Genomic DNA, 14982 nt, shown 5'->3' with positions numbered 1-14982 from the left:
ATGGGATCTTAGTTATATTGAAATTAGGGGAAATAGGCTATTTTATCACAAGAATAAGATTAATAAGATTGAAAAAAGAAAATGCATAACGTAATGCAAATTAAATGGCTAACACACGTATTGAACGGACATCAAAATGAGAATTCTACAAACAACAGTCTGTTGCAGCTTAACAAGATTTATCAAAATGCGTGGAAACATGATCATGAGTTCGTAGTAAATCGCGATTACGGTGTTTAGAATGTGGTTTTGAGTTTAGTTTGCTTCCCATGAATTTAGACTTTCAGTTGTTATAAGCTATTTTGGTTACTTTGATGGTTACTAATGTCAATATGCACTGAGATGTTTTCCGTATGGTTGTTTTAAAACAATTGATACTTCATTTAATAAGTTTACATTTAGGCAGCCTGTTAATTGGCAATTATTTTATTCGTACAGTACTCTGTAAACATCCCTCATCAACTTTGCATAGTGGCAGAATCAGCCACCGAATGACGTCTCGGTGGCCGCTGGCCATTCATTATTCAAGTATAAGTGTCAGCCACACCCACATCATAATTTCAACAAATCAAAGCCCCCACTATGTCTGCAACTAACCAATCCAGTTAAGTATACCTAGACCACACTGCTCACCTGCCTCAAGTTCGCAACGAATGGAAACATTCCGACAGACTCTCAACCAATGAGAGGTTCTTCGTCGCAACCAAGGCACGGTAGCCGAGTAATGACAAACCACTACGGGTGACCACAGTTCTCTTCCAGCAGCGCTTGGACGAACTCGCCTGGCTTTCTGTTCTTCTCCAACACTCAATATCCAGTTTTACGCGTTGCAAAAGAAGGCGTCGAAGATTTCCGTTCTGCTTATTTCACTGTAGTTTCAAACCATTATATTTAGTCAGCTGAATATTTACGTAAATAGCTCGCTTGTCAGCTACTATCATCCTCATCCCGATAGTCGATTCCCCATTAGCTAGCGCTAGCTAGTGCACCCCACTTCACTTGTACTGGTAGTGGCTACTAGTATTTTTCTTCTTTTCGTCTTGCTACTTTTTTTTCCTGAGAAGGTGTTACCTGAACAAGATAGGCGGCTTTGGCACTAAGATGTCGAACCGAGTGGTGTGCAGAGAAGCAAGTCACGCCGGCAGCTGGTACACCGCTTCAGGTAGAACCGGGGAGAAGGGGGTAATATTGGGTTTCCAATGGGCCATGGTCCGGGCACAATGAACTACTGTGCGGTGGGGGTGGGGGACACAATCAGCTGGGGGATATATCATCAAAGGGGATTTTTAAAGGGAACGAGACAGGCCGTACTTCTATGATTTGACATTGTTTTGACAAGCTCTGCTTACAAAAGACCGAGCACACGTGTAAACGTAAACTTTTTTTGGCAACCTAGATAACGAGAATACTTTCGGGTCTTGTGATGACATTTTAAAATTGTGGGTTCTTGTTTTAAAAAAAAATCTTGGGTTTGTTGTTTTCACTATTGTGGGCCGCTTCCTTCCCGTGTTTGTAGCCTGCTAATTAACTGGCTAGCGAGCTCTAACATAACGTTAGCTCGATGGCTACCTAGCAAGCTCGCTTGGTGACTAACTAGCTAACCATCAAAATAAGCTACATAGTTGTTTATTTACATCGTTCTGTATTAAACTCTATTAAATGTGTTTACTAATGAGTGCTAATATTAGCTTGCTAAAGCCGCATTATAGAGCTGATTCAGCGCTTTGGTTTCTTAGCCGGCCAGACAGCGGATGTGCTCTCTATAAACAAAAGAAAGGCTTTTATTTGCTTTTCTGACACTAGCAGGGCTGAGTCACTTCCATTAGCTAGCTAGCTGGGTAGTCGTTCTTGCTAGCGAACAAGCGGGGTATCTACATGTCAAGTGACTGAAAACGATTAAAAACTAACCAGCTGACTAGTGCCATTACCCTTGCTTAACAGTTACTAGTGTGGGCTAATAGCATGCCAAGCCAGGGTAAATGTCATTAACTTTGTAGATTATTTAACGAGACAGTTTTCAACACTTTAGCATGACATTTTTAGCTTTGTTACAGGGAGTCCTCTAGCCAGCAAACTAGCTAGCTATCCTTGCGTGTGTATAGCCTGGCTAAACATTCTTGGTTTTAAAGCTTTTACTGACAGATACCCCCGTAGTTTTTTCACTTCGTATATAAAAACACATGGGTTTGGTACAGAGCTTCTCCAGCCGAGATGAAGATGAAACTGATAACAGCCATAGTTTGTTTTGGACAGAATGCCTTACAAGCTAGCGGTAGTGGTGTGTAGAAAAAAAGGTCCGTCTTTTCAGCAGCTTGCTTGCATGACAATAATAATAAATTATTATTATGATGATGATGATGATGATGATGATGTTGGGAAACTTGAAGGTATGCAACCTAAAAACAAGAAAGTAATTTGGACTGTTGGTTAAAAAAAAAAAAAAGTATTCAAGAAAAATGTACTAAATCCTAGATAAAACGGTGCCACGCGTTTATCAGAAAAACAGCTGCAGCTTGGAGGAGGCTGTGCACGCGCCGAGAACGTTCCTGCCCAACAGATACGATGCATGCTCTCGTGCAAGAGAAGGGGGGGTCTTCGTGAGAAATCCGCGGCCGGAGGCCTGAAAACGGATTAACTGTGAAGTGCCGAAGATGGTAGATTCACACACACAGAGGTGCCGTCTGTTGAGCTGTGCCGCGAAGCCCTTTCAGAATTTAAGTAAAAAAAAAAAAAGAAAATCAAAGAACTCCCGTTGCTTAATTCAGGAGCACATTCTGTGGTCAGGAGTTTGCAGTGGGATGTGGAATCCCAGTTGCCAGAACTTGGACTGGGTGTTTACCATTTTGCATGCGCACAGTTGTGTGTTTATTCATACAAAAAGAGCAGATCGGGATGAGAATGCCGGTAATATACTGTGGGGTATGGTCTAGTAATACACAACTATATATCAAGCACAGGTGCTTCAGGTCTGTTTTACGGTACAGGTCACGATGGGAGAGTTGAGTTTGCAAATCCTGTAATGGGGTGGAGCTACAGTGAGCTGTCAGTGGCTGAATTGTTTGGACCAATCAAAAGGGCTCTGCTCCCGACGGCAAAACAAAATGATTGGTTCACATCAGAGAAGCGCTGTTGGCTGTAATGGCTCCACCGCACTTTTAGTTTCAGCAGGCTTCGTTCTTCAATCACCAAGCAAAAGGAACCCTAATTACAGTCTCCCACAGAGAAGCATTTCAGTATTGGCTTTTTATTATGTCTCTGGGGGGGGGGGGGGGGGGGGGAATTAATGTTACCGACCACTTCAGCTGTGTGATGTCAGCGAGCGGCGCAGACTTGCTCCTGGCATGGTTGTTTTTCTTCACAGACAGGGTACTAGCTCGTCTGCGGATTGCTGTCTGCGACCTTTGCCTTCCAAGTCCTCAGTCAATTTTCTGGCTCATCTTGTTCAGTCCAGAGCACGGTGGCTAAGATTTTGTCATTAACCCTTTAAAGGTGCAGGATCACAAATTTGTGAATAGAATGATCTTAACTGAACATTCCAATGCTGATGTAACAACCACTACTGGCAGTTGGAAGCAATGGAGTTCTAGGGCATTGACTTAATGTGTGCATGTGTGTGTGTGTTGGGGCGGTATGGTTGATAAAATGGCACATGCGAAGTTAAGCACCGTCCACAAAAAACTAACGCATAATCGGTGGGTAGAGAACTGGCCTGATCTTGCCAATTCGTGTCCACCTGGAATCGTTTCACACTGAACGGCATTCCCCCGCCACAGTCCACATTCAGGCTTTATCCATTGGGGGGACATCGGCACAACAGCGTGGGACAAACTCACTGACAACCAGATATGCCAACACGGGGGGGCAAATGACGTCGGCACTGTCCAGGCACTCATCTGCTCGCTTTCATCAACGCTCGAACGAGCCCCTGACGGTCTTTCACTTACTTCCCCGCTGAGCAAATTGCTGGAGAACAGATTGTCGTCCGCGTCTGGGAGTGAAAACAAATTTTTCCTTCCTTCCCCAACCGCCCCCCCCCCCCCTTTTTCACACGAACGTGCCGTGGAAAACAGAAGCGGCGTCTGCCTAATGGACTTCCTGTGCCAGCCTGGCACGCCGCCGCGGTGGCGGATAAGAGCCGCTGCTTCATCCGCTAACTCCCGCCGCGCCTCCCCCCGGGGGCAGAGAGGCGGGCGCCGCTGGCAGATGTTCCTCCGCGGGCGAAACCCCGCTTCAGCGCGACGGACAGCCGTTCGCTGAACAGCCAACCGGCTGACTTCTCAAGAGGCAAACATGACTAGGTTAACTAGATGACTGGATTTATCATTACAAACCTGCTTCCGAAAATTAAGAAATAAAGTGCATCTACTCCCCCGATTTTTTAGGATTAACTGGAGAAATGATGATGGTGTAAAACTGGAACGTCTTTTTCGGTTTGTTTCACCTTTTTGCACTTCTTACACAGGCACGTGTTGAGAATAAACATATTTTTGCATCAGTATAACTGTGTTTTGTGAGACCTGAGACTACATGCGTATATGCAGAGCGGAAACTGCTCTTGCAGCTTTGGATAGGCTTACAGTAGAGAAATGGCAGCTGGTTGTTGTGATGCGCTGTCCCATTACATACAAGGCCAGGAGCCAGCTGAGGGACATCACTTGTATTATGACAGGTGTCTTTAAAACTATGCATGCAGCTAAGTGGGTATGTGGGGACAAAAATGTACAAGGCTATTTATTTCTGCATTATCTATTCTCCCCCCCCCCCTCCCTCAGGCCCTTCCAACGTAGCAGCAGGATTATTGAAAATGGTAATGCAGTCAGCCTTTGCCCTGATGTGATTTAAAATTCATGTGCATTCTGTTTTTTTTAAAGGCCTTTTTTCCCTTCTTCCCTGTCCAGGATCGCAGCTGAATGCGCAATTAGAGGGCTGGCTGTCTCAAGTGCAGTCTTCGGTAAAACCTGCCAGAGCAATCATCGCACCGTAAGGCTCCGCATTATCTCCTGAGCGACTAGCCTCTCCCGTAAAAAAAAAAGCTACGATTTTTAAGAGCAGAAACGGGCTACTCGTTCGCTGTAGCAAATCGATGTAACTGAACGCCTGTGGTGGGCGGGGATAAAAAAAAAAGGTGATCATCTATGTGACTGCAGACCAAAACCAGTGCGATATTTTACAGTTTCCGACAAATGTGCACATAACCAGATGCATTTTAAGTTGTTACAAATATCAAATGATACAATGGTCACATTTCGTGTATTTCGTTGCCATTCCCCAAAGTATGAACATGTCCCATTTGTAATTCAGTGGTTCCGCTGGTCATTACGAACTCACTTCCTGTTATGATTCTTGTCCCTGTTGCCATTTTGGTTTATTCTGTTTCCGCTAAGACTAAGGTTGTTTTTGCAGGCATGCTGGGTACACTTACTGCGGATCCTGTGCAGCGTACGCTTACAAACAGGTGGACCCCACTGTCACGTGAGTTTGGCTGGTTTTTCCGTCTCATTTCTGTTCTAAAATTCCCCCTATCCCTTTGACCGAGTCCCTCTGACCGAGTACCCCTGTCCCTTTGACCGAGTCCCCCTGTCCCTCTGACCGAGTACCCCTGTCCTTTTGACCGAGTCCCCATGTGACCCTGGAGGCCCTGTAACAGAGCCTGTGTCAAACTGGCCTTCTGAACAGCAGAGTGTGAGGCAGACATGGATGTGTGTGACCCGGGTCGACCCCCCCTCTCCTCTCGCCCCGCAGTCGAAGAGTCTTCATTCTGGGCCCCTCCCATCACGTGCCACTGTCCCACTGTGCCCTCTCGCCCGCCGAAATCTACAGAACGCCGCTGTACGACCTCAAGATCGACCAGAAGGGTAAGGCCCGCGGCCTAGACCACGCGGCCACCGAGAATTTTACACAGACTTTGTCAGGGTTGAACTGGAAATGACCCCCCCCCCCCCTCCCCCACTTAATCCAACGTCTGACGTCGAGTATCAGAGTACGTATTAAACTTGGTACGGTGGAGAAAACCTGTAAAGAGTGGTACTGCAGATCAGCAAAGTCCTCGTCTCAAAAGCAAGGGTAGTGATTTATCTATGACAAGCTCCAAGTCGCCTTCCGGCTGACGGTGCATCGGAAAATTATTTAATAATGTGAGAGAAAATGCGCAGCATGTGAATTTGTTCCCGGTGGAGACTCGTGGGAATAAAGTTTCCTCCCCCCCCCCCACGGCAGTTTACGCTGACCTCTGGAAAACCGGGATGTTCGAGCGCATGAGCCTGCAGACGGACGAGGACGAGCACAGCATCGAGATGCACCTGCCCTACACGGCCAAAGCCATGGAGAGGTAATGCTGCGGGAGGCGGGGCTGCCGACCCCTTCTCCAATCAGATGGTTGTGTGTCACTGATTGACAGGGTGCATGGCACTTGTGAGCGAGATGCTATGTACGCAGAACAACTTTCTGAAAAGGTAGCACTGTTCATGTTTCACCCTTTCACCTTGTGTGACAGGGTAGCAGAACAAGTTTTCGGTGATGGTGTGGTGATTTGAAACCTCTAAGTGAGACTAGAGGTGACTCAAGTTGTAATGGTGGAGTGGCCTGACATACATTTTTCGATATTTAATCCGCTGGACTTGTCAAAAACAACAATTTTAAGACAAAGTGCTGTTGGGAGTACAATTGCTGAAGGCCCTGGAGGTCACAGTAGGTTGAAAACATCGGCATAGTCAATTATCATACAGTCAGAACCACTCAAAAATTCCAGGCTGAATTGTAGGCTGAAATATAATCCGGCCCAACTGAAATTCAGGAATTCTTATTTTTGAGAACGGCAGTTTCATTCTTGATTGAGGTCGAGGTATGGACTGTTAGGTAGGGTAGGTAGGCGGCCACCTGGCCGACATTTTGACAAAGTTCGCACTGCAACAGGAAGATGCGGCTGTGCTGTCTGAGGGTGTTGGCTAGTTAGCGTGTAGCCGTTTCGCCGCTGAGCGTTCAGAACCGAGCTCTGTGGCAGCTCTGGCTACAGGAAGCACCCGCCCGTCACCCGCCGCTGACCGCCGTTTCTCGGCCTCTCATGGATCCATTATGACAGTGGATCAGCGCCTTTACAGTCCTCAGCCTCTGATGGATCCTTTATGACACTGGATCAGCGCGTTTACAGCGCCGGCGTTTGCCTAATTGGGCCGCCGTGACGGACGTGAGGTGATTAACGAGGCCGGCGGCGAAGCGTGGGAGCTGTCTGGTGCCCCCCCCTCCCGTTCCCTCCTCCCCCCTCGTTTAAAAACCCGCCCGGGCTCAACAGGGCCGCTCCACCGATCAGGCCCGCCAGCTCATCTCATATTTCTGTTCCCCCCCCCCCAAAACCGCAGCCATAAAGACGAGTTTGCCATCGTGCCCGTGCTGGTGGGCGCCCTGAGCGAAGCCAAGGAGCAGGAGTACGGCAAGCTCCTCAGTAAATACCTGGCCGACCCCTCCAACCTCTTCGTCATCTCATCGGACTTCTGCCACTGGGGTGAGTTACCGCGGTGACGCCTCTGTTCCTGCCAGACGCCGAGCCCTGGAAGTAGCGTGCGCATGCTAATGTGTGACCAGGCAGACACGTTATGTTTCCAATGGTGTATATGCAGGGGCGGCGCCAGGGACTTTGAAAAGATCTTACAGGCCAGTCAGGGCCCTTGGAATCATCCTAAATCCCCCCACCCCCAATTGGCACCCCTGTGTATATGTATAAGAGAAATTGGAGCACCTGTACCCTTTAAAGTGTAAGATCACATGTGTGCTTAAAATGTACTTAACTGAATGTCATGCTGATGTCACAATCACTACTAGTAACTGAAAGCAATGGGAGTTCTAGAACACTGACATAATTTTGAGAAAAATATTCCAAAAAACCTACTCTTCGGAGGGTTTGTGCTGTTATACATTGCTAAAACACTATTGTTCAGTATGGATTCAAGGTAAATACGTCAGTATGACTCAAAATGTCAAGAAAATGTACTTTCTGTTTTCTCTTGCAATTAAGTCTTGAGTTTAGCAGTTAATAAACGAAACCTTTACTGTGCAAAAAATGGAGTGATAGTTCTATACATTCGCTCATCAAATTTAAACTGCAGCTGAAATGCCCAATTTAACTTTCTATTCCCAAGCGGAGCCCGAATGTGCTGAACTGTGCTTGTTCTCGTGATCCTTGAAGGGCCGTCCAACCAGGGACCCATTACATTACAGGCCCATTACCCGACGTTAGGAAAATTACATTATAATTAGGAGTTTCACACGTAATTGTATTAGCCCTGGGCTGTCCTTAAACCTGGAGCTAACTGTAGCCGAGCTAATTTCCCTGCATATTTAATGCTAGCTAAACCCAGGGCTAACCTGCAGATTTGAGTATGCTCTTAACTGCTCTGAGAGGCTGTCATCAAAAAGGATTAAGGGGCCGGCAGCCCCAGGCGAAGCTGCTTTCGTACCTGCCTCTTCAAAGGTTGGAGAGCGTGGACTTAGTCTAAGTTTCTGTATGTACTCTGGAGCAAAGTTATCGCTGAGTGTTTGGTGACGCCTCAAAACGTGTCTGCGAATATTCGGTATCTGCTGGTTAGCCTGGATGGGTAAAAGCAAGCTTCTCGGAAGCTAGGCCAGGGGGTAAGGCTAGTGCATGGGCATAGACGGTTAAGTGTGAAAAGTTTTTTTTTTTTTTTTTTTTTTTTAAATTCTGAATTACACCAGGGTTAGTCATAGTCGAGGCTTAGCCTGGGGCTAAGGGTTCTGTTAGCCCAGGGCGATGTACGTTCTTAGCCTGAGGCTAAACACGGTGTGGAAACTATAATGGGTCATTCCTGCTGCAGTCTGCCACCACTCAACAAATTTGTACAACCTCTGTGCGTGTGTGCAGGTGCGGGTGTCTGTGTGTGTGTGTGTGTGTGTGTGTGTGTAACAACCTCAGCAGATAAATTGTGATGCAGTTGCACTAATTCAAGGCCAGGCCCAAGGTGCAGCAGTCTATTGTACGGAACGTTGCTGATGTACTTTTAATTTTTCTTTAAACTTCTCCTCTGTCCCAACCCACCCACCCCCCGCCCCCCACCTTCCTGAAGGGCACCGGTTCCGCTACACCTACTACGACGAGTCCCAGGGGGAGATCTACAGATCCATCGAGCACCTCGATAAAATGGCAAGCGCAGCTGCCTCCACTTACGCTGGCCATGGCTGGAGTGGCTTACGTTAACTGTGGCAGTTATTTACATTTCTGGAATTTAGCAGACACCAGACGCGCGCCTGTCCTGAGCCTTCCCGCAAGGGTACAACAGCAGAAACCTATCCGGGAGTCAAACCTGTGTCTTATAGGGCACAAACCCTGGGCTGTACACTGCCACAGAGTTATGGCCTACAGGAGCTTGGTAGGTGTGGTGCAGAATTTCCGGAAGTTTCCGACCACAAATGTGGCCTAGACCAGGCTCACAGCAGTACTGGCAGGCTTATCTGCCTGGTTTGTCTTCCACTCAGTGGCTTGCTCTTGTGTGGCAGTTTAGTATAATGGTTAGGGAACCGGATGGTCACAGGTTCGATTCCCGGGTGGAATGCTGCAGTTCTACCCTAGGACAGGGTGCTTAACCTAAATCATTTCAGTTAAATATCCAGCTGTATAAATGGATTGCACATAAAAATGTAATCTGTTGAGTTGCCCTGGATAAGAGCATCTGCCAAATTCCGAAAAAGAAAATGTTATGCTTCAAGGCTTTTGTCATCAGTCATAGTGAACTCTTATAGTAATATGTACTCGGTCTGTCAGCTGACTATTAGGTTTCTTGTAGATTCATTTGTTAGTTGTCTCGTCTGATTCATTATTTTGCTTTTAATGATAAACCCACCATTTCACACAGATGGCTTTAATCACAGGAAGCCTGACCTAATTATTGAGATATATTAAGTCTAGTCTTATGGTATATCCCATAAGGTTGGCAGTGTGCTTATCATTTTGCATTAGCATCCTGTGAGGCGCACACTTTGCTAGTCCTAAAGCCAGTTTGGTCTTCACTGCAGCCATAGCGAAAGGTATTTTTTAAAGGGTATATGTGAAATTTAAATATCTTTTAAGAATTTCATATAATTTTTTACCCTCCACTTCCTCAGCTGTCAGTCAAAGTCTGGGTTGAGTAATCCGTTAACTGTTAACTCTTTTCTTCCCAGGGGATGGGCATCATTGAGCAGCTAGACCCTATATCCTTTAGCAATTACTTGAAGAAGTATCACAACACAATCTGTGGACGTCACCCCATCGGAGTACTGTTAAACGTGAGTATCGGCCGCACGAGATGCCTCCGCCATTTTAATTATGTAAAAAATGTGTCCTCCCTGATGAAAATAAAATGGAACAGAATGGCAAAGGGGGGGGGGGGGAAAGTGGAATAGATTTGCTCGGTAGCGTGTGTGGTCCGAGCCTTGAGGTGTTGGCGGCGTATTTTGAAACGCTATCAAACGGTGACTGGGTAGAAAAATCGGGAGAAAATGGTCCCCTGAGAAAAAGCAAAAATATACAAGTTTAGTGGATAATTTCAGTCCCGCGGACTCTCTGCATTGGCTGCTGGCCAAAGCACAAGTCAACAGTACCGGAGCCGTCCTTCCAAATTTTAATCGAAAGTTTTCCTGGAGTGAGACAGAACTCTGTTGTTCAGCTTAAATCCGAGGCTGCTTGCTTTCCGCGTCGCGGACCGGTGGGTGTTTAATGACTGAGGCCATTACCGCGGCGCACCGGAACTTCCCTGCCCGCCATCTTGCGAACCAGCGGGACCCCGCGTAGGGTCTCGTGAGGTCACCAACTTAAAAAAAGTGGCACACGTAAGGCTTTTCCGTTGGAAGGGGCGATTAAATCCTTCAATCCGAAATCTCATTTAGGATTTAAATGATCTCATTTTGGATTTCAGGACTTTAAACAGACTGTTTAGCATCCTGTAGTGCAGGGACCTCCAAGCTCATCTCGGAAGGGCTGATGGGGCTGCAGGCTTCTATTCTAGCTCAGCGCTGAAACGGCTAAGCCCGTATTCATAAAGTTTCTCAGAGCACAAGCGTTGACCTTAGAATCAGTTAAGCAGTTTTGCTTCTAATGATTAAAAAGTTCAGATATGGACAGCTGAACGCTTATCGTAGATCCATACTCTTAATCTGAGATGTTTTATGAATACAGGCCCATATTCATAAAGTATATCAGTGGGCCCTTTCAGCTCATTATGAATAAGGGTTAGGATATGGACGAGAACCTGATTCTAGATTGTTACTCCTGCTCGGATGCTTTTTGAATACAGGTGCCAATTCAGTTACATTTGAATTGGCCCCTGCGGCCCCTCACCCTGTCAGTAATGTCGGTCTGACCGAAAGGCCACACCCACTCCAACGCCTGGGGGCACTTGGGCCATTTGGAGGCACATGCTGACCCCCCCCCCCCCCCTTCCTGTGTGTTTGTGTGCGCAGGCTGTGGCTGAGCTGAAGAAGGTCGGGCTGGACATGAACTTCTCCTTCCTCAACTACGCCCAGTCGAGCCAGTGCAGGAGCTGGCAGGACAGCTCGGTCAGCTACGCAGCCGGATCGCTGGTGGTCCACTGAGGAGGGACCCGTCGAACCCCCCCGCACCTCGGCCCCACCCGCCCCCCCCCTCCCCCCCTCAGAAAGCAGTTTTGGCTTCGGAGTCCCTCCCCGCTCCCCCCGCCCCTTTTCAGGACCGGGTCAGACTGATGTGCTTGGGGTACATTACTAACGCACAGCAACCATTACAAACACACGTAGGAGAAATATGCGCCCACCGTCTTATCTCCCCCTCCCCTCCCCCGCCCCCCTCAACTTGTGCGTTTCCCAGCTTGAGACCTGGTTGAAACCACCTTTCCCCACCCCCCTTTGTGTTTGGGGGGTGGCTGGCATTGATTCAGTATGCTAGTGCAAGTGACACAGCCAGTTTTGTGTTCACTATGAGCTGGCTGGGGGGTTTGGGGGGGCAAGGGGGGTTTGGGGAGGGGTGTACGAGGCATGCCAGGACTTTTTGAACTTCACACACCTCCCCATTTTCCTGAGTGACAGAAAAAAGAACAAAAAAAAACAAAAACAAATTGTGAGTTGGGGAAAAATATATATATATATAAAAGCATTTATCTTTACATTTGCACTCTGCAGAACTGTACACTTGTATTCTGTTAAAAAAAGGAAAAAAACGTTAGCTGTGCTGGATGTACACTGAAACTGCAAAGGCGCTTTTATTTTTAACGAATGATACCGGACAGGAAGAGAGAAATATCAGCTGCTCGTGCATCTTTTTGGAAGCGTACATATAAGCCGTTTAGGTAGCTACTGCCAACACAATACAACAGAGGCCTACTGTTGCAGTTTCTAATAAAAGGGCTACACACACACACACGTGCACACACAAGTCCACTAACATTCTGCTGTACAATCTATACCAAAAAAAAAATAATAATCACCTGTTTTTAGACTTTTTTTTTCCCTCCCCGGTCTTTTTCTCATTTTACCGGTCTTGTTTTTTCACATATTCTTTTCCATATTTGTTTTGATTCTACCTTGATGTTGACCTGCAGGTTTGAAGTTGACCTATAAGCATTCAGTAGCACATTTTTAGCGTATGCATTACTGTAGTTCAGCCTTCCCTTTCCATTATAAAGTGAGATTGTGTTTTACGACTGGTGTATTTTATGCATTTGCCCTGAATTGATCTTTATTATTTTTTGATCCTGTGAAGTAACAAAACTTAAGATGCGGTGTGTCATGCCGAACAGAGTCCCAACTTTTGGCCTGATTTGGTGAATAGCAATTTTCGAATTTCCTTTCGTCTTGGAGTGACGATTAGATGCGTCGTCGCAGACACAAGGTTTGTGTTCGTCACATTTCCGAAATATTTCCACGTTCCTAAAGTGTGAGGTGCCATAACTGCCCGTTCAGATGCCACAAATGAACTGGTTAAGTTGTTTTTGGGGGCAGGTGCACGTCAAATCCAGTCTGCTGACTGAGCAGCTTGCAGACTGTGCTGGTTTCGCCCGTGGCTACCGTTATCGGGACGTAAAGTATCCCTCCCCCACCCCCTCTTAATTGAATTTTCCGCAACCATGTTTGCGCCTTCATTTCCCAGCATGCACAGCCATTCGAATCCAAAGTCAGGACAGCGAAAGCCATTTATTTTTGTTCCAGTATCTGACCGTTTGCCCCCCCCCAGGTTTACAGAGTGGGTCGTTCCTTTGCCCGTTTGCACCTCCCTGTGTTGAGGCTTCACGAGGAGCTGTGCATTTCGGAGTTAAGGACCCGTTAGCACAAGGCTCGCCAGCCTGGCGCCCGCCTGATCTCCCTGCAGAAAGACTCGGAGAGAGGAGGCTAGATTAAACGTGTTTATCTGTTCATCATTTTGTTTGTCCTTGTCAATTGCCGAGAGAGAAATGGAGTGGTCTGCACTTGAAGTCAAGAACCTCTCTTGTTTAAGAAAAAAAAAAAAAAAACAAAAAACTGCAGCACTCCACGGTGGAGTCTTTTTATCTCAGGTTGCATTGATTAAGCACCCGGTATGCTCTGCAGATGTTATCCAGAGATCATTATAAATGTTTAAAGAAAAAGACTTTTAAAAATGCTGAAACTCATTGTTTTTCCTTTTTTCCTTTGTCATTTAATTGTGTGTTTGTGCTTTTCCTCTTTCGCAGAAGTTCCGGGCTTAAGTTGTTGCTAATGGAAAGAAATGTGTCCTTATTCGGTCTGCTGTGGGGTATTTGCAGGAAACCTGTCAACGGTTGACCTATGACCTATGCAGATGCTAAAGCAGAGAAGTAAAAAGAAAATCTCAAACTTTTAGATTATACATTTTTTTTAGGAAGTGCTTACATTTTTCTCACCCTTTTCCTCAAGGCTCAGTCTCATTGATAGACTTTCCAACAAGTCTGGAATTAAGCAATTAAGACATGCTGTGAAAGAATAATCCAGAAAAAATGGTTTACTGGTTGCAACACATTTATATTCACATTATCTGCACATCCTGTTTTACAGCTTATGAAAAGAATGTCTATGGTAGCATTTCTGGAATGTTCTGAAGCTAGTGATCAAAGTCACATCGCTGGGGGGTTCACAGAAAAGTGCTGATCCAGTTTTATATTAAGGGGCTCAAAGTCACTGAAGACTTTCAGGATAGATCGTGCTTCATGGACTTCATATCTCCCTTGTGAAGAAATAGGAGCTTCTAAAGCTCTTTTAGCTGTTCTTTTGCTTGATTTGAAAGTCAAAACTTTTTTTTCAAACCGTACACTGATATAAACCGAAAAGGAACATTCACTTTGTATTGAAGACTCAAGAAACACCACACGAATGTGTCAGTGAATTCTGTATATATGACCAATGACCACTGGCCTGGACACCATACCTTCCTGCTCTCTTAGTGAAAAAATATTTTGCTTGTCCACCAGGTGGCGCTACAGGTCAGCTGTGGTAGAATGAGAATTGGGACATACAGAATAGTGCCACATGCTGGACATCCACTGGGACACAGTCCACATACACGCACGTGTGCCTCAGATGTAGATGGGGAAAAATTAGTCTGTTCTGTTTGCTGCCGGTAGGCTACATTTTCCAATGTTATTAAGCACCGTGACTCTGATGGGACTGTGGGGCTTGTTGCCTTGATCATATAAATCACTGTTGCCAAGATCAGCATTGTTACAGTAAACAACAAAGGGAGCTAGGCTAGATCTGAAAATCTGTTTTAGGAAACTGGCTCCAGGCTGCTCAAAACAGGATGTTCAGCCAATATCAAGTTGCCATGGTATTCTATCCTGTGGAGGGGGAGATTAACTGATTACCTGATTAACCGCTACACAGTTTTTTTTTTTGAGTAGTGTGTCAAGTTGTCCTAACAATGACCTACGGGCATACTGATAATTAGGCTATTTTTGAAGATAGCGATTTCTATGGATGCCTGTGCACTTCCCTGTTTTCTCACCACAAGCAACTAAAAACAAGGTGGTATGGCTT

The 14982-nt window shown here is 46.2% G+C and overlaps 2 protein-coding genes across 3 annotated transcripts in view; one reads left to right on the top strand and one right to left on the bottom strand.

Moving 5' to 3' along the window:
• Positions 1–14982, bottom strand: part of psen2 (presenilin 2) — a 38925-nt gene that overhangs the window by 9209 nt on the left and 14734 nt on the right. The window contains exon 1 of one of the 2 annotated variants that reach the window (XM_064316961.1): positions 1072–1201. The exons of the other annotated variant lie outside the window; for it this stretch is intronic. The gene's annotated coding sequence lies outside the window, so the exon portion shown is untranslated. Of the gene's footprint in view, positions 1–1071; positions 1202–14982 lie in introns of those variants that run through there. 2 annotated transcript variants of the gene reach the window in all.
• On the top strand, positions 1026–13580 carry LOC135244559 (protein MEMO1-like). Its single transcript, XM_064316971.1, has 9 exons — positions 1026–1162; positions 4899–4980; positions 5404–5472; positions 5743–5855; positions 6217–6328; positions 7356–7498; positions 9075–9151; positions 10168–10272; positions 11446–13580. The coding sequence occupies exons 1-9, from the start codon at positions 1102–1104 to the stop codon at positions 11575–11577; spliced, it is 894 nt and encodes a 297-aa protein (XP_064173041.1). The 5' UTR covers positions 1026–1101; the 3' UTR covers positions 11578–13580.

The sequence above is a fragment of the Anguilla rostrata genome, chromosome 2 (genome assembly GCF_018555375.3).
Source record: "Anguilla rostrata isolate EN2019 chromosome 2, ASM1855537v3, whole genome shotgun sequence".
In the NCBI taxonomy this organism is placed as follows: Eukaryota; Metazoa; Chordata; class Actinopteri; order Anguilliformes; family Anguillidae; genus Anguilla; species Anguilla rostrata.
The sequence above is the reverse complement of the archived record's forward strand: the minus strand, read 5'-3'. Positions and strand labels throughout refer to the sequence as shown.